Source organism: Aquarana catesbeiana, linkage group LG07 (assembly GCF_042186555.1).
Source record: "Aquarana catesbeiana isolate 2022-GZ linkage group LG07, ASM4218655v1, whole genome shotgun sequence".
In the NCBI taxonomy this organism is placed as follows: domain Eukaryota; kingdom Metazoa; phylum Chordata; class Amphibia; order Anura; family Ranidae; genus Aquarana; species Aquarana catesbeiana.
Genome location: NC_133330.1, coordinates 53,859,820 through 53,887,392, shown reverse-complemented (window position 1 = coordinate 53,887,392; position 27,573 = coordinate 53,859,820). Strand labels below are relative to the sequence as shown.

The window sequence follows — 27,573 nt, the reverse complement described above, 5'->3', positions numbered from 1 at the left end:
AATCGATCTATTGTAGCAGTCATCGATAAAAGACGAGAATGGTGGTGTGTGTGTGTGTATAGAGGCATTGAATGACCCGGCCTTGGGGCGGCAAAGGGAGTAAATCCAGACCTGCATGTCCTAATGGCTACAATTCATCTGAATGCTGCAGTATACGAGCCGGTTCACACGGGGGCGACTTGTCAGGCGACCTAGCCGCCTGACGTCGCCTCCCGTTCTGTACAATGGAACCGTTCTAATCGGAGCGACGCAAGTCGCTCCGACTTAGAAGAAAGGTTCCTGTACTACTTTGGGGGCGACTTGCATAGACTTCTATACAGAAGTCGTCTTGCAAGTCGCCGCGGCAGTCGTGTGCAGGTCGCCTCGGTGAGGCGACCTGCAAGTCGTGCCGCTTCTAATGTGAACCGGCGCTACCAGTATGAACAGTGCACTTTGTATCTCTTCAATACTGCTGCTTGAAAGTTACAAAGGTTTGCGGTTTATGTACCAGTACTGAAAGCAATACCTGCTTGTTTATGAACTCTATAAAGCACCATGTGCCTTAGGCTCCTTTCACACTAGTGGTCTGATCGGGTCCGCCTGTCTTTTTTCCCAAATAAAACCCAATCCAATCCTCCAGTCTCCTTTATGGAGTGGCGGGTGTAAACAGACGTGTGTTTACATCCGCTTGCATGCAATCCGATCAAAACAGATGGATGGGGATCCTTTCCCCTTCCGTCTAGCGGATTGGATGGCAGTTGGGTGTAAACGGATAGTGGTCAACATATTGCAGCCCTTTGCTTGCCTTCATCCAGCCTTTGGGGCACTATTCCTCCCACTGATAGGAGACACAATGCTGCCAATTGACATTAATGATGGGGCACCATTTCCCCCACTGACACCAAATATGGGGCACCATTTCCCCCACTGACACCAAAAATGGGGCACCATTTCCCCCACTGACACCAAAAATGCGGCACCATTTCCCCCACTGACACCAACAATGCGGCACCATTCCTCCCACTGGCACCAACAATGCGGCACCATCCTCCCACTGACACCAACAATGCGGCACCATCCTCCCACTGACACCAACAATGCGGCACCATTTCCCCCACTGACGCCAACAATGGGGCACCATTCCTCCCACTGACGCCAACAATGGGGCACCATTCCTCCCACTGACGCCAACAATGGGGCACCATTCCTCCCACTGACGCCAACAATGGGGCACCATTCCTCCCACTGACGCCAACAATGGGGCACCATTCCTCCCACTGACGCCAACAATGGGGCACCATTCCTCCCACTGACGCCAACAATGGGGCACCATTCCTCCCACTGACGCCAACAATGGGGCACCATTCCTCCCACTGACGCCAACAATGGGGCACCATTCCTCCCACTGACGCCAACAATGGGGCACCATTCCTCCCACTGACGCCAACAATGCGGCACCATTCCTCCCACTGAAGCCAACAATGCGGCACCATTCCTCCCACTGACGCCAACAATGCGGCACCATTCCTCCCACTGACACCAACAATGCGGCACCATTCCTCCCCCTGACACCAACAATGCAGCACCATTCCTCCCCCTGACACCATTCTTCCCAATGATGCGGGATAATTCCTCCCCCTAATACCAAATGTGGCGATGTTTACTCCCACTGATGCCAGGAATATTTCCACTCCCGCTGACCACAGTCCGGAGGACAATATACTGGCCCTTTCTTTAGAAATCTTGGAGACCCCTGCACTATAGTATGTCTGCACCTGCTGTATTTATAAAAAAGAAGAGGAGATTTGTTGGGAGTCCTAGAGAAGGAAAGCAGCCTCTTCCCACTACATGAACTTAACACAGGCCATGTACCAGCGCCTGCATACTCTCCTTCTTTGCGGTATGATGCAGAGCAATATGCGGCAGGACATTACAAACACCACACTCCTGGTTTATCATGTACACACAAACCCTAATAAGCCTGCGCAGTATGGAACATTTCCAGCAATGTTCTGCAATTTCTGGATAGGTGAAATCACAGCTGTTTATAACTTGTCCCCATAGGGAGGTTTCGAGGGTAAACCTGCCACAAAACTGACATGTCGGTTGTTAGAGGGCACTAGTAGGGTTAAATCTTCAAATAACTGAGAGACAAGTGTGAGATCTCCCTGCAGTAGATTTGTTTTTTTTTCTTCTCTTCCTCAAGGTCCCTCCCTCTCTGGTCTCTGGGATGTCCAATTTACAAAATCAACTCTACACACCAGATTGGTGATTCAATAATGACCGTGGTCATTAACCTCCCTGGCGGTCAGGATCCTGGTGCCTCCTTACTTACCTTGTCCCCGGGTTCCTGCGATGTCCACCGCAGTGTCCGAGGGCTCCGTCCTCCTCCGAAGCCTCTCCTTGCCAGGCCCCGTTCCCTGTGAGCGTTGCGACGCACGGGGGCGGAGCCTGGCGGCAAATTAAAAAAAAAGTAAAAATCATAACACATACAGTTCTGTAATCTTACAGATTACAGTACTGTATGAAATGATTTCACATCCCTTTTGTCCCCAGTGCTCTGGCCCATGCCCTGCATGCAGTTTTACATGATATACACTGTTCTTTCTGCCTGGAAACTGGAGATTGTCCATAGCAACCAAAAAGTGTCCCTTTACGTCAAAAGTGGCTTTAGACCAGCTAGAAAACAGCGATAGTAAATTAGAACACTTGCAGAATTGAGCGATAGTGAATTGTGGGCAAATTTATTTTATTACTATTTATTTTTATTTTTTTTATTATTTATTTTTATTCTATTATAATTTATGTTTTTGTGTTTCAAACTTTATCATACCCGGGATATCTACTAGACTCTGGTTTGGACAGATTTAAGTGTGTTATTGTTAAGATTTACAGACCTACAATATAAAACGCCAAATTTCCATGCAAAATAATTGTACCGCTTTCAGCACCTAAAATCCGAAATAATCATACCGCCAGGGAGGTTAAAGGACATTTTTCTATGGCCAATTAGGCTGCAAATGCCTCTTAAGGGCCTCATGCACATGAGCATACAGGTTCCTGAATTCACTCCGGTAATTTATACGGATCTGAAAGCAGCAACATTGTATTCTATTGACCCATGCACACTGGTCTGCAGCCTTTAGCCAATTAGAAAAATCTGTTACAGTCCGATTTCGACTGTATTCTACAACTGTACATATTTAAACGTGAGTGTGTTAGTGACTACATGCGTACAGTGTAAATGGACCCTATGGGGCTGATTTACTAAAACTGGGGAGTGCAAAATTTGGTGCAGCTCTACATGGAAAACAATCAGCTACCAGGTTTTAGCCCTCGTTCACATTGGAGCGACTTGTCATGCAATTTGACAAGTCAAATTGCATGACAAGTCGCACCTTATTGCAGGCAATCACACTATTCAAATCGATGCAACACTAACTTTGTGGTGCCGCATAGGTTTTAAAAAGTAGTACCTGCACTACTTTTGCAGATTTTGGGTGTGACTTGCATAGACATCTGTGCCTGAAGCTGTACAGATGTTTTCCAAGTCACACTGACATGCAGCTTTGAAACTGTGCGATTTCAGATGAAGTCACACAGATTCAAAGTCAATGTGAACGAGGGGCTTATTGTCAAAGCCTCATTGAAAAACTTGAAGTTAGAAGCTGATTGGCTACCATGTAAGGCTGCACCAGATTTTGCCCTCTCCAGTCTTATCAAATCAACACCAGTATGTCGTTGCTTAGGACCCACATGTGAACAGCATACTATAAGCAGAATGAACTGTATCTTGCTGGCAGCAAGCTCCTGTAATGCGAAAATTTCGTATGTCTGTGTGCATGGGGCCTAAAAATGTCAGCTGCCTGGCTGTCCATCTGATACAACCGCTTCAATTCCTTAGTTCTGACCTGACTTTCTGCACACCTCTTCCTGTTTATAAAGGAAGCCAGCATGTCATTCAATTTAAAAACGATGCTACAGAAACAAAAGATCTGTTATGATTGGAGCTTGCATCTGATGCATACTGAAGGAGTGGAACTCTGCTTGCACCATCTTCCTTTTTACAATACAGCTTTGCGTTTATGGAAGATATGATCTTCACCTCACCTGCACTGCCAAGTGTGACAGGTGCAGTATGCCAAGCACAACGCACCCACTGCAACGTGCCATAAGCACAAGTGTGCAGAACCCCATAAGAACTGAGTCTGATAAGTACAGGTAGGTGGGATAAGGTAACCCAGGACATTAAAAGATGATCCCCTTCATTTGTGTCCTTGTGGGGAGATTCCCCCACCCCCCATCTGTCTGTTCTGATGACCAATGTCAATTAGACGGGAAGAGAAGGATAATCCATTATATGATTGTCACCAGAACAAGAGTATACAACAAACATTCCAATGGCAGCACCTGTACCAGCGACATGTCTAAGAGGGGATTCGCCCCAACTTTGGAGTTGTTCTCCCACTTCCTGAAAAGTCCAGGAAATCAGGACAAGTCCCCCCCCCCAAAAAAAACAATCAATACTCTTAAAAAAAACTAAAGAGAAAAGGTTTGGATAAAGATACCAATAACCAGAGGCCATTTACAGCAATCCCTTGCCAGCTTCTGCTGGATGTACAATGAACCAGGAGTTCAGATTTGGTGGCAGAAAACAGCAACCACTTACCCTCCTTGCTGAGTCTCATGGCTTCTCGTTTCTTATCGATCTCCTTTAAAGCTTCATCCAGTTCTGAAAGAGATCAGATAGATATTAGTATTGTGGCTGGCTCGCAATCAGGACACCAGCAATTTACTAGACAGACAAACACCCATTATAGTACACAGAGCTAAAGAAGTCTTCAGTGCCAGCCTGCCATAACACCTATTCATACCCAAGTCATGTCATTACTGAACTCAGTCATGTGGTTCTGTTTGGGTCTACTTCAAAAAACTGCTGAACCATTGGGGGGGGTTAGAAGAACACGAGGGAGCCTGAACTGTAAAGTCGTACCTATAGGCTGGAAACTGAAATTTCTGCAGTACTCTAGATCTGGGTCACACAATCCTGATGAAGACATGTAAGATCCCATGACCTGCAGTTACCTGATCCTGAAGAAGCCATGTGAGATCTCATGACCCGCAGTTGCCTGATCCTGAAGAAGCCATGTGAGATCTCATGACCTGCAGTTGCCTGATCCTGAAGAAGCCATGTGAGATCTCATGACCCGCAGGTGTCTGATCCTGAGGAAGCTATGTGAGATCACATGACCTGCAGTTACCTGATCCTGAAGAAGCCATGCGAGAACACATGACCCACAGGTGCCTGATCATGAAAAAGATGTGAGATCACATGACCCGGAGTTACCTGATCCTGAAGAAGCCATGTGAGATCTCATGACCTGCAGTTGCCTGATCCCGAAGAAGCCATGTGAGATCTCATGACCCGCAGGTGTCTGATCCTGAAGAAGCCATGTAAGAACACATGACCCACAGGTGCCTGATCATGAAAAAGACGTGAGATCACATGACCCGGAGTTACCTGATCCTGAAGAAGACGTGACATCACGTGACCTGCAGTTGCCTCAAGGACAATCTGACATGGCCTAGAGCTGGACCACTGCACAAGCTACTGCTTTCAACAGACTTTCCCAAAACTGCAAGGATTAAATGCTCATTAGGAGGAATAAGTGCAGTACGTCTCTTAGTAGTTGCTCCAGCTGACTCTGTGTGACCGCTTCTCCAAGAAGCTCTGGTTGGGCAATGACATTACTATGTACAATGCAGGACTGAGTCTTGTATTGTACCTGAGAACAGTGAGGACCACCCATCCCCAGAGCAGCGGAGAGAAGAGGAGCGAGGAGTAAAGACGGTATTACACCTTAATCCTCAACCCCGACACGTAACAAGCATTTAACCCTTGCAGTGCACAAGGGCCCCATTGCAAGATTATCTCAACAATCCCAGAGGTCAGCTCCAGGCCCCATTCAGACATCACAATGGGAGAATGAGAGTTCCAGCTTGTGATTTTCAAAGTGCCATCTACACATTTCTACATGTCACACATAAGAGAGCCCCCTTCACTTCAATGGGCTGCCTTACGGGTGTTTGTCGCCCAAAAGAAGCTCCTTCTCTTTTTTGGGTGACAAGCTTAGCGCGATTTTCTAAATGTGTGTTTTGTAGTCTTGCACTGTGATTGGGAACTATTAATAATGGCACCTAAAATGTGTATCTTGCTGAGATTTAGAATATCGGCGATTCTGCCCACGATTCCAAATGGTCTAATGTGAACGGGGCCTTAAAGCGACAGTTCACCTTTACAGAAAACAATGAAAAAGGTGAACCAACATTGTACACCCTCCCCACCTCCTGCTGTACTTACCTCCGTAGTTGAGCTGTCAGTGGCCATGCAGCTGGTCCAGCAGGGATTTGAAATCCCCGCTCATCTCCCTCTTTTCTGTCCAGAGCTTCTGGGATGGACCAGATCGATTCTGATTGGTCAGCACCTGCTCAGCAAATCGATCTGATCTGTCTCAGAAGCCCTGCAGAGAGAAGATGGAGATGAGTGCGGACATAAAGAGGAGCTCCACTTATATTTGTGTTTATTAACTGTAGCTGCTGATTTAATAAACAGACACTTACCTGTCCCAGGATCCAGCGCTGTCCTCACCCGAGCTGTTTTCACCACCTGTCTTTGGCCCCCGGTGCCACCATCTTAACTATGGGCACCCACCTGTGACAGATGGGTGCCCGCTGGGCATTGTGAATGGTCCTGCAGTCTTCTGGGACCCGTCTCAGAATATAGCAGGGAGGATGGAAGGAGAACGGTGAGAAGCTGCCTGTCAGAACCAGGAACACCCCCCCCAAAAAAAAGTGCCATTCCTAAAGAGGGTGGGGGGGGGGGAGAAGGAGGCCTAACCAGGAACTTCCCCCTTTCTATGACCGGAGATCAGACTGATCATCACATACAGGAGTAGAGGTCGACCGATATGGGTTTTTCTCTGGCCGATGCCGATGCCGATATTTAGAAATCGCGGTGGCCGATGGCCGATATGTGATGCCGATTTTTTTGGGCCGATATATTTGGCCGATTTTTTTTTTTCTTTTTTCCCTTCATCTCATAAAATCTAACAGTTAGACCCCTTTCACATTGGGGCGTTTTTCAGGTGCTTTTGGGCTAAAAATAGCGCCTGTAAAGTGCCTGTAAAATGGCTCCCCTGCAGTCTCAGTGTGATATCCCGAGTGCTGTCACACTGAGGCGATGCGCTGGCAGGATGTAAAAAAAAGTCCTGCAAACGGCATCTTTGGAGCGGTGCAATACCGCTCCTCCACCACTCCTGCCCATTGAAATGAATGTGCACCGCTGCCGAAGCGCCTGCAAAGCGTTTTGGCAGCGGCGCTTCAGGGGCGCATTTAACCCCTTCCTCGGCCGCTAGCTGGGTTATAAGCGCCCCGCTAGCAGCCGAATAGCGCCTCTAAAATGACGGTAAAGCGCCGCTAAAACTAGCAGCGTTTTACCATCAACGCATGCCCGCTCCAGTGTGAAAGCAACCTTAAGTAATACAGAAATTTTTTTTCATTTAAACATTAAACAAAACAAACCTCCAATCAGTTCACTTGTATGTATAATTTAGAAAACGAAAAAAAAAAAAAAAAAAAAAACTATCTTAAATATTAAATACACAAAAACAGGTAATAAAAACTTTTGGACGAAAAAAAATGGGCTTACTTTACTGCTTAGGTTTTTTTTTTAATTCATTACTGTATTTTTTTTTTTTAAATTGCGTTTGAAAGACCGCTGCGCAAATACCGTGTGACATAAAATATTGCAACAACCACCATTTTATTCCCTAGGGTCTCTGCTAAAAAAATATATATAATGTTTGGGGGTTCTAAGTGATTTTCTAGCAGAAAATACAGGATTTTTACTTGTAAGCAACAAGTGTCAGAAAAGATTTAGTCTTTAAATGGTTAAACTGAAAACTTCTCCACGGAGTTCAGTCTATTGATAAAAAGAACCTGAAAGATACAAATGTATCTTCTTATCAGACTTGGCAGGCTGCCCAGAGGAGGAGAGAAGAAAACTTCACAGATAACTTAAGGCAACTTGCATTAACTTCTATTACAGAAGTCATTTGCAAATCACGGCTGAAGTTACAATCGGCCTTTTTTATCAGCACAATCGGCCGATGCCGATTAAGTAAATAACGCCAAATATCGGCCGATATATCGGCCGGCCGATATATCGGTCGACCTCTATACAGGAGATCCGTCATACATTTCCAGGGACATAGCCCACAAGCTGGGACTGTGCTCCAAAACACAGTGCATTGGGGAGCGGTGCTCAGGATTTCCAGGGACATTCAGGCACTGCAGTGACTTCCTGACATTTACCATCACCCACCCCAGCATGATCACTGGACAGTCTGAACTATATCCAGGACCATATCCCCACAACTGGGGACTCATATACATTCCTAGGGACAAACCAGGGAGCCGTGACAGCCAGAGATTTCCAGAGACAGGTGAACCTCCAATACATTTTGGGGACAGGTGACCCTAATATTTTCAGGGACAGGTGACACCCCCTCCCTACATTTCTAGGGGCTGGTGACCCCCTCCCATACATTTGCAGGGACATTACTGAGGACAGGTGACCCCTCATCCATTTCCGGGGACAGGTGACCCCCCCTGTGGGGCCATTTCCGGTCTCTCACTCACCGTCTGCCCCGTGCAGTCTGGTCGCCTCCAGCCAGTTGGTCCAGGGTTGTCCCTGCATGGCCCCCGGACTGGGTTGGGCCCCCGTGGCTCCGTCCCCCGGGTGGTGCTGCTGTTGCCGCCGTTGCCGGGCCCCCACTCTGCGCTGCTCCGCTCTGACGTCATCCTCGGGCCGCTCCGACATTCTTTCCGCTACAATGTATAAGGAGAAAAGTGATCAGAGGGGGGGAGGGGAGGAGGTAACCCCCGGACACAGCGTGCCCCCAGCCCGGCTCCGCCCTCTTCTCTCCCCCCCCCCCCCGGCAACAAAGGGGTTAAACACGTGTATACACACCGCCCCTCCCCCCGCCGGCACCAGCTTACCGCTCGATTCCGGGGGTTAGGTGAGGCTCGGGGCCCCCAGGGGGCCACAGCGCGTCATCACGACCCCCAATCTCCCCCGTATGACCCTGCCGGGGATCCCGGAGGCCAGAGCGGAATTACAGGTCTTCCTTCACCCGGCTCGTCCCTCCCAACCCCCGCCCCTCCCCGACAGGAACTTCCCGCACACACCGGGGGAGGGGCCACGGGCGAGGAGGAGGAGCCTAACACGGGACCAGCTGATAGATCACATATACACACACACACATGTCATCACAACACTATACTACTATACATCACAACTACATCCACTATACATCACACACATGTCATCACAACATCCACACTACTATACATCACAACTACATCCACACTACTACTGCACCTAACATCCACATTACTATACATCACACACATGTCATCACAACACTATACATCACACTATACTACTACCCCTAACATCCACACTACTATACATCACCTATACTACTACCCCTAACATCCACTACTATACATCACACACATGTCATCACAACACTATACATCACACTATACTACTACCCCTAACATCCACACTACTATACATCACACACACACATGTCATCACACTATACTACTACCCCTAACATCACACACATGTCATCACAACATCCACACTACACTACTACACCCAACATCCACACTACTATACATCACAACTACATCCACCATCCACTACTATACATCCACTATACTACTAACCCTAACATCCACTACTATACACACACACATGTCATCACAACATCCACACTACTATACATCACACCACTATACATCACCTATACTACTACCCCTAACATCCACTACTATACATCACACACACACGTCATCACAACATCCACACTACTACACATCACCTATACTACTACACCCACCATCCACTATACTACTACCCCTAACATCCACACTACTATACATCCACCATCCACTATACTACTACACCTAACATCCACACTACTATACATCACCTATACTACACCTAACATCCACACTACTATACATCCACCATCCACTATACTACTACACCTAACATCCACACTACTATACATCACCTATACTACACCTAACATCCACACTACTATACTTCTACATCCACTATACTACTACACCTAACATCCTCACTACTATACATCCACTATACTACTACACCTAACATCCACACTACTATACATCCACCATCCACTATACTACTACACCTAACATCCACTATACTACTACACCTAACATCCACACTACTATACATCACCTATACTACACCCACCATCCACTGCTATACATCACACACATGTCATCACAACATCCACACTACTATACATCACACTATACTACAACCACCATATCATCTACTACTATACATCACAACTACATCCACTATACATCACACACATGTCATCACAACATCCACACTACTATACTACACCCACCATCCACTATACTACTACACCTAACATCCACTACTATACATCACACACAAATGTCATCACAACATCCACACTACTATACATCTACATCCACTTTACTATAACTACACCCACCATCCACTACTATACATCACCTATACTACTACACCTAACATCTACTACTATACATCACCTATACTACACCCACCATACTTCACCTATACTACAACTACACCCACCGTCTACTATACATCACCTATACTACAATTACACCCACCATCTACTACTATACATCACCTATTCTACACCCATACTACAACTACACCCACCAACCACTATACTACTACACCTATCATCTACTACTATACATCATCTATACTACAACTACACCCACTATACATCACCTATTCTACACCCATACTACAACTACACCCACCAACCACTATACTACTACACCTATCATCTACTACTATACATCATCTATACTACAACTACACCCACTATACTACTACACCTATCATCTACTACTATACATCATCTATACTACAACTACACCCATCATCTACTATACATCACCTATCATACATCAGCTATACTACAACTACACCCACCATCCACTACTTTACATCACCTGTACTACAACTACACCCACCAACCACTATACTACTACACCTATCATCTACTACTATACATCCACTATACATCACCTATACTACAACTACACCCACCATCCACTACAACTACGTGCCCCATACACTATACTACTACACCTATCATCTACTACTATACATCACCTATACTACACCCATCATCTACTACTATACATCACCTATACTACACCCATCATCTACTAATATACATCACCTATACTACACCCATCATCTACTACTATACATCACCTATACTACAACTATATCCACTATACTACTACACCTACTATCTACTGCAACATCTATCATCCACTACTAAACCCACAACATCCACTATACAACAACACCTACCATCTACTACACATCACCTATACTACTACATCACATACACAGGACCAGCTGACAGATCACACACATGTCACCTCATCAGCCACAACACCTACCATCCGTTACTACACACCACAACATCATCCACTACTACACTACATACACAGGACCAGCTGACAGCACCCACACGTCACCACACCGGCCACAATATCTACTACACCAGGGATCTGCAATTAGTGGACCTCCAGCTGTTGCAAAACTACAACTCCCATAATGCCTCTGGGTGTCATGCCTGTGGCTGTCAGAGTCTTGCTATGCCTCATGGAACTTGTAGTTCTGCAACAGCTGGAGATCCGCTAATTGCATATCCCTGTACTACACTATACAGAACATCCATATACTACAACACCCACCATCTACTACTATATACCACAACATCCACAGGACCAGCTGACAGCCACTCACACGTCTCCACAACATCCACCATCTACTACACATACCATCTACTACTACTATTATACACCACAACATCATCCACTACTACACTACATACATGAGACAAGCTGACAGCTCACACATGTCACCACAACATCTACTACTATACAGGTTTTAGAATAGACTGCATTAAAAAAAAAACAAAAAAAAACAAAAACACCTGTGTGTAGCCGCCCCCCCAATTACTTACCTGAGCCCCATCTCTTTCCAGCGATGTCCACCAACGTCTAAGCCGTCCTGGACACTCCTCCTGATTGGCTAAGACATAGCATCAGCGCCATTGGCAATCAAATTCAGTCAGCTAGTCAGGGGAGAGAGGGTGGAAGGGCGGGGCTCTGTGTCTGAATGGACAAACACGGAGCTGTGACTTGGCTCCAGTGCCCCCATAGGAAGCTACTGACTGTGGGGGCACTCGATGGGAGGGGCCTGAGAAGAGGAGGATTGGGGCTGCTCTTTGCAAAACCAACTGCACAGAGGAGGTAAGTAGAACATGTTTTTTTTTTTTTTTAAAGAACAAACAAGACTTTACAATCATTTTAATTTAAAGCGAAACGTTACTGATAACAACCTGATAAAAAATAATGTCCTTTAGCAAGGAACATACATTCCACATTAAAAATGATGCTACCAAAATTAGTGCATGCTGTAAATTGCTTCCAGCATTGCTGCTGTTTCTTCTTGCAGGAGGCTACCATTTTGCTGAAACCCAAAGCCCCTGAGCAGCAGCAAATCATGAACTAAACCCAGCGATTTAAATGGTTTAAAAAAAAAAGTTACATTCCTGGAATGCCTTGAATGATAACTGTCACATTTGCTTTTGTCCTCAGGCAAACTGTCAAACCATGAAATGGATAATGTCATAACTGATCACATGTGCAGCATCATGGCAGTTACAGATCAAACCGAAGCAGCTTCCTTGGCTGTAAAGGATAGGAGGGTTTAAACGCCCTTTAAGGCTATCAGCAGATCGGCCTCTACAAACTTGTCAGTTCCCAAAAAATAGAGAGCAACTGAGCATGTGCAGAGCAGGGTGAGACAGTATTGGGCTTGATTCACAACTATGAATTTTTAATGCATTTTTCAGATTTTCTCTGGAGAACGTGTTCCATGGGAAACCATGTTAAATGGGCTGTAGTGCAAAATGCAAAAAGCACTAAAAATGCATAGGTGTGAATCAAGCCTTACTGGATTTTAAACACTATATACACTTATTTATAATAAAGTGATACCTGCAAAAGGGGCCGACCTGAAGTGATCTAGCAGGACCTAATTTCCTGACTAAAGTAGAACTATAGGCAAAACATTTTTCCCCCATCTGTGTTCTATTGGGGAGATTTCCCATCACTTCCTGTCCCATAGCCAAAACAGGAAATGAGAGGAAATGCAAATTAAGGGAATCCCTTGGGGCCCTCAAGAGCAGCCAAACCCCTCTAGATTACCCCTCTATTACTTTTGTGGGGATTTGTAACATTTTAGAAAAGATATTGAAATCAATGTTATAGATTAGACCTTAGTGGGTAGGGTGCACAGTGATTTGAGGACATCACCATTATGAATTAGTTCCCACATTGTGGCCATTTCATAGTATTTGAGAATCAGGCTCTTATATAAAACTACACACTCGTCGATATACCATACACATCATCTATTTTACCCTGTTTACACCATACATGTCATCTATATTCTATACATTCACTACACATTTGTCACTACACCATCCCCGTCATCTACTTTACCTTCTACCCCTACGCTATACACCTCATCTACTATATCTTCACTAAACCATCCCCGTCATCTACTTTACCTTCTATCCCTACACTATACACCTCATCTACTATATCTTCACTAAACCATCCCCATCATCTACTTTACCTTCTATCCCTACACTATACACCTCATCTACTATATCTTCACTACACCATCCCCGTCATCTACTTTACCTTCTACCCCTACACTATACACCTCATCTACTATATCTTCACTACACCATCCCCATCATCTACTTTACCTTCTATCCCTACACTATACACCTCATCTACTATATCTTCACTACACCATCCCCGTCATCTACTTTACCTTCTATCCCTACACTATACACCTCATCTACTATATCTTCACTACACCATCCCCGTCATCTACTTTACCTTCTACCCCTACGCTATACACCTCATCTACTATATCTTCACTACACCATCCCCATCATCTACTTTACCTTCTATCCCTACGCTATACACCTCATCTACTATATCTTCACTAAACCATCCCCGTCATCTACTTTACCTTCTACCCCTACGCTATACACCTCATCTACTATATCTTCACTACACCATCCCCGTCATCTACTTTACCTTCTATCCCTACGCTATACACCTCATCTACTATATCTTCACTACACCATCCCCGTCATCTACTTTAACTTCTACCCCTACACTATACACCTCATCTACTATATCTTCACTACACCATCCCCATCATCTACTTTACCTTCTATCCCTACGCTATACACCTCATCTACTATATCTTCACTACACCATCCCCATCATCTACTTTACCTTCTATCCATACACTATACACCTCATCTACTATATCTTCACTAAACCATCCCGTCATCTACTTTACCTTCTATCCATACACTATACACCTCATCTACTATATCTTCACTACACCATCCCCATCATCTACTTTACCTTCTATCCATACACTATACACCTCATCTACTATATCTTCACTACACCATCCCCATCATCTACTTTACCTTCTATCCATACACTATACACCTCATCTACTATATCTTCACTAAACCATCCCGTCATCTACTTTACCTTCTATCCATACACTATACACCTCATCTACTATATCTTCACTACACCATCCCCATCATCTACTTTACCTTCTACCCCTACGCTATACACCTCATCTACTATATCTTCACTACACCATCCCCATCATCTACTTTACCTTCTATCCATACACTATACACCTCATCTACTATATCTTCACTAAACCATCCCGTCATCTACTTTACCTTCTATCCATACACTATACACCTCATCTACTATATCTTCACTACACCATCCCCATCATCTACTTTACCTTCTACCCCTACGCTATACACCTCATCTACTATATCTTCACTACACCATCCCCATCATCTACTTTACCTTCTATCCCTACACTATACACCTCATCTACTATATCTTCACTACACCATCCCCATCATCTACTTTACCTTCTATCCATACACTATACACCTCATCTACTATATCTTCACTAAACCATCCCGTCATCTACTTTACCTTCTATCCATACACTATACACCTCATCTACTATATCTTCACTACACCATCCCCATCATCTACTTTACCTTCTACCCCTACGCTATACACCTCATCTACTATATCTTCACTACACCATCCCCATCATCTACTTTACCTTCTACCCCTACGCTATACACCTCATCTACTATATCTTCACTACACCATCCCCATCATCTACTTTACCTTCTATCCCTACACTATACACCTCATCTACTATATCTTCACTATACCATCCCCATCATCTACTTTACCTTCTATCCCTACACTATACACCTCATCTACTATATCTTCACTAAACCATCCCCATCATCTACTTTACCTTCTACCCCTACACTATACACCTCATCTACTATATCTTCATGACAATGATCCAAAACACACATCTAAGGCCACTGTTGTATTTCTGAATAAGGAAAGTGATTCAGTGGCCATGTATGTCTTCTGATCTGAACCCAATGGAACACCTATGGGGAATTCTGAAGAGAGATGAGCATCACTCGCCATCCAGCATCCCGGCAATAAAAGAGGTCTTTCTTGAGGAATGGAAAAAGATAGATGTTGCAATATGTCACCAACTTGTTCATTCCATGCCTAGAAGACTTGGTGCTGTCCTTACAAATCATGGAGGTCATACAATATTCTAGATGTTGTAGTTTTTATTGTGGGGTGTATTCATTTTTGCATCAACTAATTTGAGTAAAACTGAAGATTTTGTAATCTAAGTTACTTTCATGTAATGAGCTGAACAAATGTTCTATAAAACTCAGCTTTGTCAAAATTTTGGAAATTGTTCTTGTTCATTGAGATACTGATTAACCTGTTATGGATCACCTCATGCAGATATTCCGCGGCAAGGCGGCCCTCCTGCGAGAAATTACGTATCTGTATGTGATTTCGTGCACTGGGTCTGGGGCGTGCGCCGCCGGCGACTTGCTCTCACTGTGATTGAACACAGCAGGAGCCAATCAGCAGGTCCAGCAGACGTGACGTCTGCCCTGACACGCTGATCGCTCCTAGGAGAGGCAGAATGGCGGTCTGCCTATGTAAACAAGGCAGACTGCCATTCTGTGAGAGGGGAAGATGGAGATCTTGTGTTCCTGCTAAGCAGGAACACGGATCTCTGTCTTCCCCCTAGTCAAAGCATCCCCCACAGTTAGCAATCACTTCCAGGGAACCCTTTGATTGCCCCAGATGTTAACCCCTTCTCTGCCAGTGTCATTAGTACAGTGAAAGTGCATTTTTTTGTTAGCACTGGTCCCCAAAAAGTGTCACTTAGTATCAGATTTGTTCGCAGCAATGTCGCAGTCCTGCTAAAAATCGCTGATTTCCGCCATTACTAGTAAAAATAAATACATAAAAACTCAATAAAAATATCCCATAGTTTGTAGACGCCATAACTTTTGTGCAAACCAATCAATGTACGCTTATTGGGATTTATATTTTACCAAAAATATGTAGCAGAATACATATTGGCCTAAATTGATGAAGAAATGTAATTTTCATTTTTTTTTTTTTTTTATTGGATGTGTTTTATACAATAAAGTAAAAAAATATTGTTTTGTTTTTTTCCAAAATTGCCGTTTTTTGTTTTCTTCTAGCAAAAAAAAACAAAAAAAAAACGCAGAGGTGATCAAATACCACCAAAAGAGAGCTCTATTTGGGGGAAAACAGCGTCGCACGACCGTGCAATTGTCAGTTAAAGTAACGCAGTGTCGTATTGCAAAAAAAGGCCTGGTCATGGGTAAAATCTTCCGGGGCTGAAGTGGGTAAAATCTTACTTTTCAAAAGTGGTGTACTCATTTATGCTGAGCACTGTACATACATTTACATATTAATTCAGTGTTTATATACAAACATCTACAGAATTTCTATTATGTATTCATTATAAAGACACAAAAGTGGAGGAGGAGGAGGCACCATTTTCAATGTCACAACCCTATAGCCACATGGATTTCCCATTATTTGTACCTTTTGTACATTATTCACACACACAGGAGGGGGGACCTTGCAGACCAGCTGACAGCTGACAAACATCACACACAATCACTACCAGCTGTACATACAGTATGTGTATATTTAGCATAGTCCACCCTGCCCCTAACCTAGGGGTATACTCCTTCCATATCACCTCCATCACAATATTATAAGATTTACACAGTTTATAAATATATTTTATTTACACACAAAGAATGTATGTGTGTGTGACAGCTAATGCACATCATTATAGGCATAATGCGCTAGTATGCATCGCATACTAACGCATTATGAAATACTTACCTTAGAACGCAGCCCCCGCAGTGGCGCCCACACACCGCTAAGAAGGCTGACATCTTCCCCGGTGTTTCTTCCGGATTCACATGCTCCGGCGCTGTGAGTGGCCGGAGCCATGATGACGTCACACCCGCGCATGCGCTGCTGGTCACGGCACACAGCTCTGAAGAAACGGCACCGGTGGCCTTTCCTTCAGAGCACATGCCAATGTCAATGACAGAATCGGTGGGGTATACAGTAAACCTCTCCTAAACGGTGCAAGCTTAGGAGATATTTACATTCCCTCTAGCTTATTAAAGGCTTACCTATAGGTATAAACAAACCAGGGGAGTTTACTTTTTCTTTAACCACTTGACCTCTGGAAGACTTACGACCAGGCCTTCATGACCAGGCCACTTTTTGCGATACGGCACTGCGTTACTTTAACCATTTACCGACAAGCCGGCGTCATTATACGGCGGCAGGACGGCTCTTTCCCGCGAATCGCCGTAGATGTACGTCGGCTCCTTTAAGTGCCATAACAGGCGCCGACCACCCACGATTGCAGGAAAGAGCCAGAACGGGGATCTGTCAATGTAAACAGACCGATCCCCGCTCTGACAGGGGAGGAGAGAGATCTGCTGTTCCTAGTGATAAGGAACAGCAATCTCTCTCTCCTCCTCCAGTCAGTCCCATCCCCCCACAGTTAGAAACACCTCCCAGGGAACACATTTAACCCCTTGATCACCACCTAGTGTTAAAGTGGAGTTCCACCCAAAAGTGGAACTTCCGCTCATCTGATTCCTCCCCCCCTCCAGTGCCGCAATTGGCACCTTTCAGGGGGGAGGGGGGTGCAGATATTAGACAGGTATCTGCACCCATTTCCGGGAATAGACTCCCGCGGGAGTCACGCCCCCCCGCTGTCTCCTGGGAAACACACAGGTCCCAGGAGATAGCGGGGACCACTTAAGATGCACAGCGCAACTCACGCATGCGCAGTAGGGAACCGGGAAGTGAAGCCGCAGCGCTTCACTTCCTTATTCCCTCACTGAGAATGGCAGCGGCAGCAGCCGAGAGCCGAGCTATTGCTCGGCTTCGGCTGCCAACATCGCTGGACTCCTGGACAGGTAAGTGTCCATTAAAAGTCCACAGCTGCAGTATTTGTAGCTGCTGGCTTTTAATAATTTTTTTTCAGGTGGACTCTCTCTTTTACCCCTTCCCTGCCAGTGACATTTACTCAGTAATCAGTGCATTTTTATAGCACTGATTGCTGTATAAATGTTACTGATCCCAAAAAAGTTTCAAAAATGTCCGATCTGTCTGCTACAATGTCACAGTCCTGCTATTACTAGTAAAAAAATTAAAAATAAAAAAATGCTATAAATCTATTCCCTATTTTGTGGACGCTATAACTTTTGTGCAAACCAATCAATATACGCTTATTGCAATTTTTTTACCAAAAATATGTAGAAGAATACATATTGGCCTAAACTGATCAAAAAATTTGTTTTTTTACATTTTTTAATGGATATTTATTATAGCAAAAAGTAAAAAATATTGTTTTTTTTTCAAAATTGTCGCTCTTTTTTTGTTTATAGTGCAAAAAAAAAAAAAAAACGCAGAGGTGATCAAATACCACCAAAAGTAAGCTCTATTTGTAGGAAAAAAAGGACGTCAATTTTGTTTGGGTACAATGTCGCACAACCACGCAATTGTCAGTTAAAGCGATGCAGTGCCGTATCGCTGTAAATGGCCTGGTCATTAACGGGGAAAATCCTTTCGGTCTGTAAGTGATTAACTGACAATTGCACTGTACCCAAATAAAATTGATGTTGTTCTTTTTCCCCACAAATAGAGATTTCTTTTATTGGTATTTGATTACCTCTGCATTTTTTATATTTTGCGCTATAAACAAAAAAAAGACAGACAATTTTGATTAAAAAAATTATATTTTTTACTTTCTGCTATAAAACGCATCCAATAAAAGTTTTTTATTTAAATAAATCAAATTTCTTCAAAAAAATTAAGGCCAATATGTGTTCTGCTATATATTTTTGGTAAAAAAAATACCAATATTGATTTGAGTCCCTGATTTGCAGGAACGCAGAATCCATCCCTTACCTTCTGTCAGAATGGAACTCTGCCTTGTTTACATAGGCAGAGCTCTGTTCTGAGTCTCTGGCTGAAGATCAGCGGGTGTCCGCGGACATCGAGTGCCGGCACCTGCAGATCGGCTTCTGCTGTGAATTATCACAGCGGAAGCTGCGTGCTGGCGGCCCGTGTGCCCCCCCCTGCAGGTGGAATTACGGGATCACGTATATATACATAATCCTGTACACAACTGCCACCCTGGCGGTCAGAAAGTGGTTACCACAATGTGTACAGTACTTGTATAAACGCATTAAAATGGTTGTAAATGCTGAAAGTTTTTTACCCTAATTAAAAAACCTTCTGCATGCAGCTATCCCCCCCCACCCCCAATACTTACCTGAGCCCCATCTCAATCCAGCAACATGCACAAGATCAGAGGCTCTTTCTGCTCTCCCCCCCCTCACAGTCGCAGACACAGCAGCCCGCTGATATCAATCACAGCCAGTGACGAGGGAGCAGGGCTGAGCCACACTGTGCGTGTCTATGAACACAAAGAGCTGGCTCGGGTGTGAACGTACATGAGTGACTCCATAGCAAATGCCTTTCTATGATGGGCACTCAGCAGGCAAAAGAAGCCAGTCCTTTATGGAGTGGCGGGTGTAAACGGTCATTTGTCCATGTTCCACTAAAAGCAGACAGATGGGAATCCTAGATTGGATGGCAGTCGGGTGTAAACGGACAGTCGGTCTGTTTACATCTGGCCGCCCATAGAGGAGAGCGGGCTGTGTCTGTGTCTGCTCTGCTTAAGCGGGACTGACAAAGTTAGCCACCCATCTTCTTAGCGTGATCAGTGAACAGATTCCCCGCTGAACAGGTGGACTCCTGGCAGCATGGAAGAGGCCTAAGTGAGCCAATAAACTGATATTTTGTTTACTATGAAGAGATAAAACGGAAAATAGAACAGAAAAGAATAAAATAAAACAGAAAAACATTTAGATTTAAAAAGCTATTACAGCCACCCTTTGCTTGCAGAAAGGGGGCAATATTTTTTAGTAAATATACCTGGGTTTTCCCAATTATCTTTATATATATTGTGATCAAAATACTTAACCCCTTCCCGCCCATGCTATAGCTGAATGACAAATACAGCGCTGGCTTAGTTTGCACAGAGGGCGTCTACTGACATCCTCCTGTGATCCCTCTTCCCATGCGCCCCCTGTGATAGATGGGCCCTTTGGACTCAGCTGATCACAGATTGGGGTAAAGGGCCATTCACAGTGGCCCTTTACCACGTGATCAGCTGTGCCCAATGACAGCTGATCATGGATGTAAACACAAGCTGACAGTGAAGAAAGAAGAAGAGAGAGGATGACTGGCTTGTGTTAAAGGGACATCGACACTGATTATCAGTGTCCTGATTATCAGTGCAGTCCCAACAGTGCCCACCAGTGCTGCCAATCAGTGCCCACCAGTGCCTTCGAATCAGTGCTCACCAGTGCTGCCAATCAGTGCCTCCTCATCAGTGCCGCCTATCAGCTCCCATCAGTGCCGCCTATCAATGTCACCTATCAGTGCAGCCTCATCAGCGCACATTCATGAAGGAGAAACATTACCTGTTTGCAAAATTTTATAACAAACTATGAAAAATGTTTTTTTTTTAAATTTCCAGTCTTTTTTCGTTTATTGTGCCCCCACGAGAGGCTACTTGCCATGGGGCAATCTTGCATGCTCGCTCCCGAGCCCCAGTGCTGCATCATTGACACAGACAGCAGGACTTGGCCCCGTCCCCTGCTCCCTCGTCACTGGCTTTGATTGACAGCAGTGGGAGCCAATGACTCCCAGTGCCCCAGCAAAGCAAGTGAGACTCAGAAGTGAGGGTATAGAAAAGCTGCAGACATGCGGCGATATTGCGGCAGAACATTCGAACACTAACTGACCCTTTTGACACTTTTTGGGGACCAGTGACACTAATACAGTGATCAGCGCTAAAAATATTCACTGTACTAATGACACTGACTGGGAAGGGGGTTAAACATCTAGGGCGATCAAAGGGTTAAATGTGTGCCTAGCCAGTGTTTTGGTGTACACTGTGTGCTGTTTTTACCAGGAGAAGAAATAGATTTTAGTCACAGAATCCATCCCCTTCCACCCTGTCAGAATAGAGATCTGTCTTGTTTATATAGGCAGATCACCGTTCTGTGTTCTTTAGCCAATGATTGGCAGGTGCGGGAGGACATTGAGTGCCTGGCACCTGCAGATCGACTTCTGCTGTGAATAGTCACAGCAGAAGCAGCGTGCGCGCACCCCCTAGAGGCGGAAATGCCAGATCACATATATATACACATCGGGCGCACAGCTACCACCCTATAGCAGTAAAGCTGCTACAGGGCGGTCAGCAAGTGGTTAAAGTAAAAAATGTTAAGGCTTTAGAACAACTTTAATCCTTAGGGAGCATCCCACCAAAAATGACATTTTTGTTACAGAGGATGCCTAAAACCTGACTTGCATCTTAGTGCAGAAATCTTCACACAAGCAGGAAATTACAATTCTGGGCGCTTTACGTACACCAATTGTATACGGAATACCTCCAGATTGCCATATTGCATTGAATTTTACAGAAAATCTCAGAGCCGCACTATGAAAAGGGAGTTCACTTTGTAATAGTACAAGTAATTCGTAATAACATTAAATTACAATAAGGCTTGTATATGTTATATAATCCTTTTTTTTTTGTTTCTATATTTTTTTTAACGCAAAAATGAAGTTACGCTTTAAATGTGAAAATAAGCATAAATTATTAAAGTGTACCTGTATTCCATCCATTACCCAGAATCATGTACTTAAGTTCAGCTGCATTGTGGAGCAACGGGACCTCCATGGTTAAGATCTGGACCCACCTCCTACTGTACATTAGGGTTACCCATCATTGAGATGGGCCCATAGGGAGCGCTGGACCCCAGTTTGGAATTTTTTTACAGTATATTCTCTGTGTTTCGAAGCACTCTACAACAGTGATATGATGGAGGGACTCTGGAGGTGGGAAGTTTACCATGCTTGTATACTGCACCCTTCGGAGGAGCTACGTTTGGATGACGTCACCCGCTGCCATCCTGTGAGACAGAAGCATTTACGAAGCTCCGTTCTGTCTTTATGAGCCAGTGCATATCGTTTCATATGCGAGTGTGACTTTTATACTTTAACCACTTGCCGACCAGCCGCCGTCTTTATACCGTGGCAGGACGGCTCGTTCCCGCGAAACGCTGTAGCTGTACGGCGTTCCCTTTAACAGCTACAGCGCGGCGGGGGAGCTCATCCACATGCCGGTGGCCACCCGCGATCGCTCCACAGAGAGCTAGAACGGGGATCTGTCAATGTAAACAAACAGATCCCTGTTCTGACAAGGGAGTTCGGAGTGATCCTCTGTTCCTAACGATTAGGAACAGCTATCACTTTGTACTCCCAGTCAGTCCCCCCCCCAGTTAGAAACACCTCCCAAAGAACACATTTAACCCCTCGATCGCTCCCTAGTGTTAACCCCTTCTCTGCCAGTGACATTTATACAGTAATCAGTGCATTTTTATAGCCCAAAAAAGTGTTGAACGTGTCCGATCTGTCCGCCGCAATGTCACAGTCCCCATAAAAACCGCTGATCACCGCCATTACTAGTAAAGAATAAAAATAAAAATGCCATAAATCTATTCCCTATTTTGTAGACGCTATAACTTTTGTGCAAAACCAATCAATATACGCTTATTGCTATTTTTTTTTTACCAAAAATATGTAGAAGAATACATATCGGCCTAAACTGAGCGGTTCAGTGTTAGAACAGCGAATATTCATTCGCTGTTCTAACACACCTGGGTGAACTGCGAGCACCAAGCATGGCACTCGCAGGTCACTATTTTTGACGCCTATTAGAGCCTATGGCTCTAATCAGATGCTTCAAAAACACCCCCCGCTGCTGTAATTCAGGTGCCCGGCACCCGAAAAGGGGCCATGGATAGATTCATGCTATACATTAATCTATCCATTGGTCATAGAGGGGGTGGCTGGAGAGAGGGGGCGGCGCCTGTGCGTCCTTATGGATGCACCGCCACTGGGTAAGTATAACATGTTTGATGCTTAGAAAACAAATTCAACGTTTAAAATCACTTTAAGGGCTCTGTAAAGGGAAGATCAGCATCTGAACCCAGAGAAGCTGGAGGCAGACAGACTGGAGGTAATATAAGGAATTACAATTACATTTAAAGTAAAAGTTTACTAGTATTGTGCATTATAATTAGCTCTACTTAGCTCTAGCTCCCTTGTTACCTCCTCTCATGCTTGCCTTCAGGACTTCTCCAGAGCCTCTCCCATCCTCTGGAATTCCCTGCCCCGGGATATCTGATCAGCCCCTAACCTGTCCACCTTTAGGAGATCCCTGAAAACTCACTTATTCAGGGAAGGCTATCCCACACCCACCTAACAACTGTCCCCGACCACCCCCCATCAAATCATTCCCCGCATCTATTACTTTTTGTACCACCACCCCCTCCCTTTAGAATGTAAGCTCTGCGAGCAGGGCCCTCCTGTCCCTTCTGTATTGAACTGTACTGTAATTGTGCTGTCCCCCCTCTACATTGTAAGGCGCTGCGTAAACTGTTGGTGCTATATAAATCGTGTATAATAATAATTATATTTAAAATGATTATATCCATGTAAAAAAGTCTCACCCTTTAAGCATACGTCCCTGTACCCAAGTCTGGCACAGAGCATGCATCCCCGTACCCAAGTCTGGCACAGAGCATGCGTGCCTGTACCCAAGTCTAGCACAGAGCATGCGTCCCCGTACCCAAGTCTGGCACAGAATATACCTCCCCGTACCCAAATCTGCTGCAGAGCATACATATCTGGGGCAGAGCATATGTCCCCGTACCAAAATCTGGCACAGAGCATGCATCCCCGTACCCAAGTCTGGGGCAGAGCATGCGTCCCCGTACCCAAGTCTGGGGCAGAGCATGCGTCCCCGTACCCAAGTCTAGCACAGAGCATGTGTCCCCGTACCCAAGTCTGGGGCAGAGCATGCGTCCCCGTACCCAAGTCTGGGGCAGAGCATGCGTCCCCGTACCCAAGTCTAGCACAGAGCATGCGTCCCCGTACCCAAGTCTGGCACAGAATATACCTCCCCGTACCCAAATCTGCTGCAGAGCATACATATCTGGGGCAGAGCATATGTCCCCGTACCAAAATCTGGCACAGAGCATGCATCCCCGTACCCAAGTCTGGGGCAGAGCATGCGTCCCCGTACCCAAGTCTGGGGCAGAGCATGCGTCCCCGTACCCAAGTCTAGCACAGAGCATGTGTCCCCGTACCCAAGTCTGGCACAGAGTATACCTCCCCGTACCCAAATCTGGGGCAGAGCATACGTCCCCCTACCCAAGTGTGGGGTGGAGCATACATCCCCGTACCCAAGTCTGGGGCAGAGCATATGTCACTATTTCAGCCTGTCATTGATTTTGAAAGGCTGCCGGCAGCAGGCTGTATGCTGCACCTGTGACTCCTAGGTAGAGAAATATGCTCAAATTTACACTGTACGGCCCTCTTGAGACCATGTGTATTACCCTTCTTGTGTCCACATACATTGTTTCTCTTTTGCCAAGGCCTGATGAAGGAAGTGGAGTTAGAGTCCCAAAACGCGTTAGCTTGGCAAACAATTTGTCATTGGAATTATCTTGTATTTGGACTTGAATATTACAATGTGGTGCTTCGATTCTAAACGACTCATCCCTACCACAACCCAAAGTGCTAGTGGAAGCCCTGCGATATGTAGAATCTGCCAACACAATATTCAGATTCTCTTTTTTTACACTACTACCATAATATCAGATGAAAACACTATAGAGTCAGCACACGGAGAGTCTTCAGGCCTCCTATCCACTCTCCTAAGCAACTGCTGCCTAGGTCAGATGACCTTACGTACCGTCTCCCAGCTACTGAGTGTGCAGTGGATAAGGTCAAGCACTTGTCAAAGGCATCAACAAAAGCAATACAGCAAAGCAAAGAGGCAAATATAAATATTTCACAAGTAAGCCTGCAGAATCCTAATCAATGAATCAATGAAGAATGAATGTTCAGAGTTTCATATGAGCTCAGTCGTGACTGGTTCTCTTTAAAGCTCTGGTGGACCGCTTGCAGATGAACTGCTGCACTGCCCACACATTGCTTTTTAGGAATATTATTTTGCATGCGACACACTTGACTGACAAGCATTTATTTATGGACTTCGAATTCCCAGCAATCAATTTCCCCGTCCTTCTGATAAGGAGAATAAGTCCAGTGCATGTATGTAAATAGGGTTACTGCACCTCTTAAGGAAGTACGGAGCTACCAACTACCATAGTACATATTTAAAATGAATTAATCTATTTTTTTTTATGCAAAGCCGTGGTTGCCAGGCAACATAATTTCAACACAATGGTCTACTCTACCCTGATCCTGAAGCAAAAAACAGAACAATTATATGACTAGTGCCTGTTCTGTGACAACGTGACATGATTTCTGAGCTCACGGACGTGACGGATCGAGTGCTCAGCATCTGGAAAAGGGAAATCTACTATTATTTATTACAGCCATTCATACAGCCCAGTCAATGTAGGCAGTGCTTTACGTACTATCTATTCACATCAGCCCTCAAAGAGCTTACAATCTAATTTCACTATCTATACAGTATCTCACAAAACTGAGTACACCCCTCACATTTTTATAAATATTTTATTATATATTTTCATGTGACAACACTGAAGAAATGACACTTTGCTACAATGTAAAGTAGTGAGTGTACAGCTTGTATAACAGTGTAAATTTGCTGTCCTCTCAAAATAACTCAACACACAGCCATTAATGTCTAAACCGCTGGCAACAAAAGTGAGTACACCCCTAAGTGAAAATGTCCAAATTGGGCCCAATTAGCCATTTTCCCTCCCTGGTGTTATGTGACTCATTAGTGTTACAAGGTCTCAGGTGTGAATGGGGAGCAGGTGTGTTAAATGTGGCGTTATCGCTCTCACTCTCTCATACTGGTCACTGGAAGTTCAACATGGCACCTCATGGCAAAGAACTCTCTGAGGATCTGAAAAAAAAAATTGTTTCTCTACATAAAGATGGCCTGTGTAGAACAGGTTCAATATTGAGTTGGCCCACCCTTTGCAGCTATAAAAGCTTCAACTCTTCTGGGAAGGCTGTCTGCAAGGTTTAGGAGTGCGTCTATGGGAATGTTTGACCATTCTTCCAGAAGCTCATTTGTGAGGTCAGGCACTACTGTAGATGAGAAGGTCTGGCTCGCAGTCTCTGCTCTAATTCTTCCCAAAGGTGTTCTATCGGGTTGAGGTCAAGACTCTGTGCAGGCCAGTCAAGTTCCAACACCTCAAACTAACTCATCCATGTCTTGGTGCATTGGTCCAAATCATTTGGTGGAGGGGGGATTACGGTGTGGTATCGTACAGCAGTGGCTGTGGACAGGGGTGGGGATACAGAGGTGGCTGTGGACGGGGGGTACAATGGTGGCTGTGGACAGGGGGGATACAGAGGTGGCTGTGGACAGGAGGGGGGCATACAGCAGTGGCTGTGGACAGGAGGGGGGCATACAGCAGTGGCTGTGGACAGGAGGGGGGCATACAGCAGTGGCTGTGGACAGGGGAGGGGGCATACAGCAGTGGCTGTGGACAGGAGGAGGGCATACAGCATTGGCTGTGGACAGGGGAGGGGCAGAGGCGTAACTAGAACCTTCAGGGCCCCGGTGCAAGAAACCATGATGGGCCCCCCTTCCATCCGAGCCCCGGGCTTCCAATTTTGGGAGAGTGTCCATGGACATCCTCCCAAAACCGTGCTTCCTGCATGACCCCTGGGACGTGCATCCAGCGCAATCGCATCGGCCCTTTACCATGTGATCAGCTGATCACATGTAAACAGACTTGCTGATTATCCACAGCC

General features: G+C 45.1%; 1 protein-coding gene across 1 annotated transcript in view; it reads right to left on the bottom strand.

Annotated features, from left to right (window-relative positions):
• The window catches only part of ATXN7 (ataxin 7), a 182,939-nt gene that overhangs the window by 131,453 nt on the left and 23,913 nt on the right, over positions 1-27,573 (bottom strand). Inside the window, exons 4-5 of the mRNA XM_073592174.1 lie at positions 8,680-8,868; positions 4,649-4,711 (exon numbers count right to left, since the gene is read on the bottom strand). Of these exons, the coding sequence (XP_073448275.1) occupies positions 4,649-4,711; positions 8,680-8,868 (252 nt within the window). The remainder of the gene's footprint in view (positions 1-4,648; positions 4,712-8,679; positions 8,869-27,573) is intronic.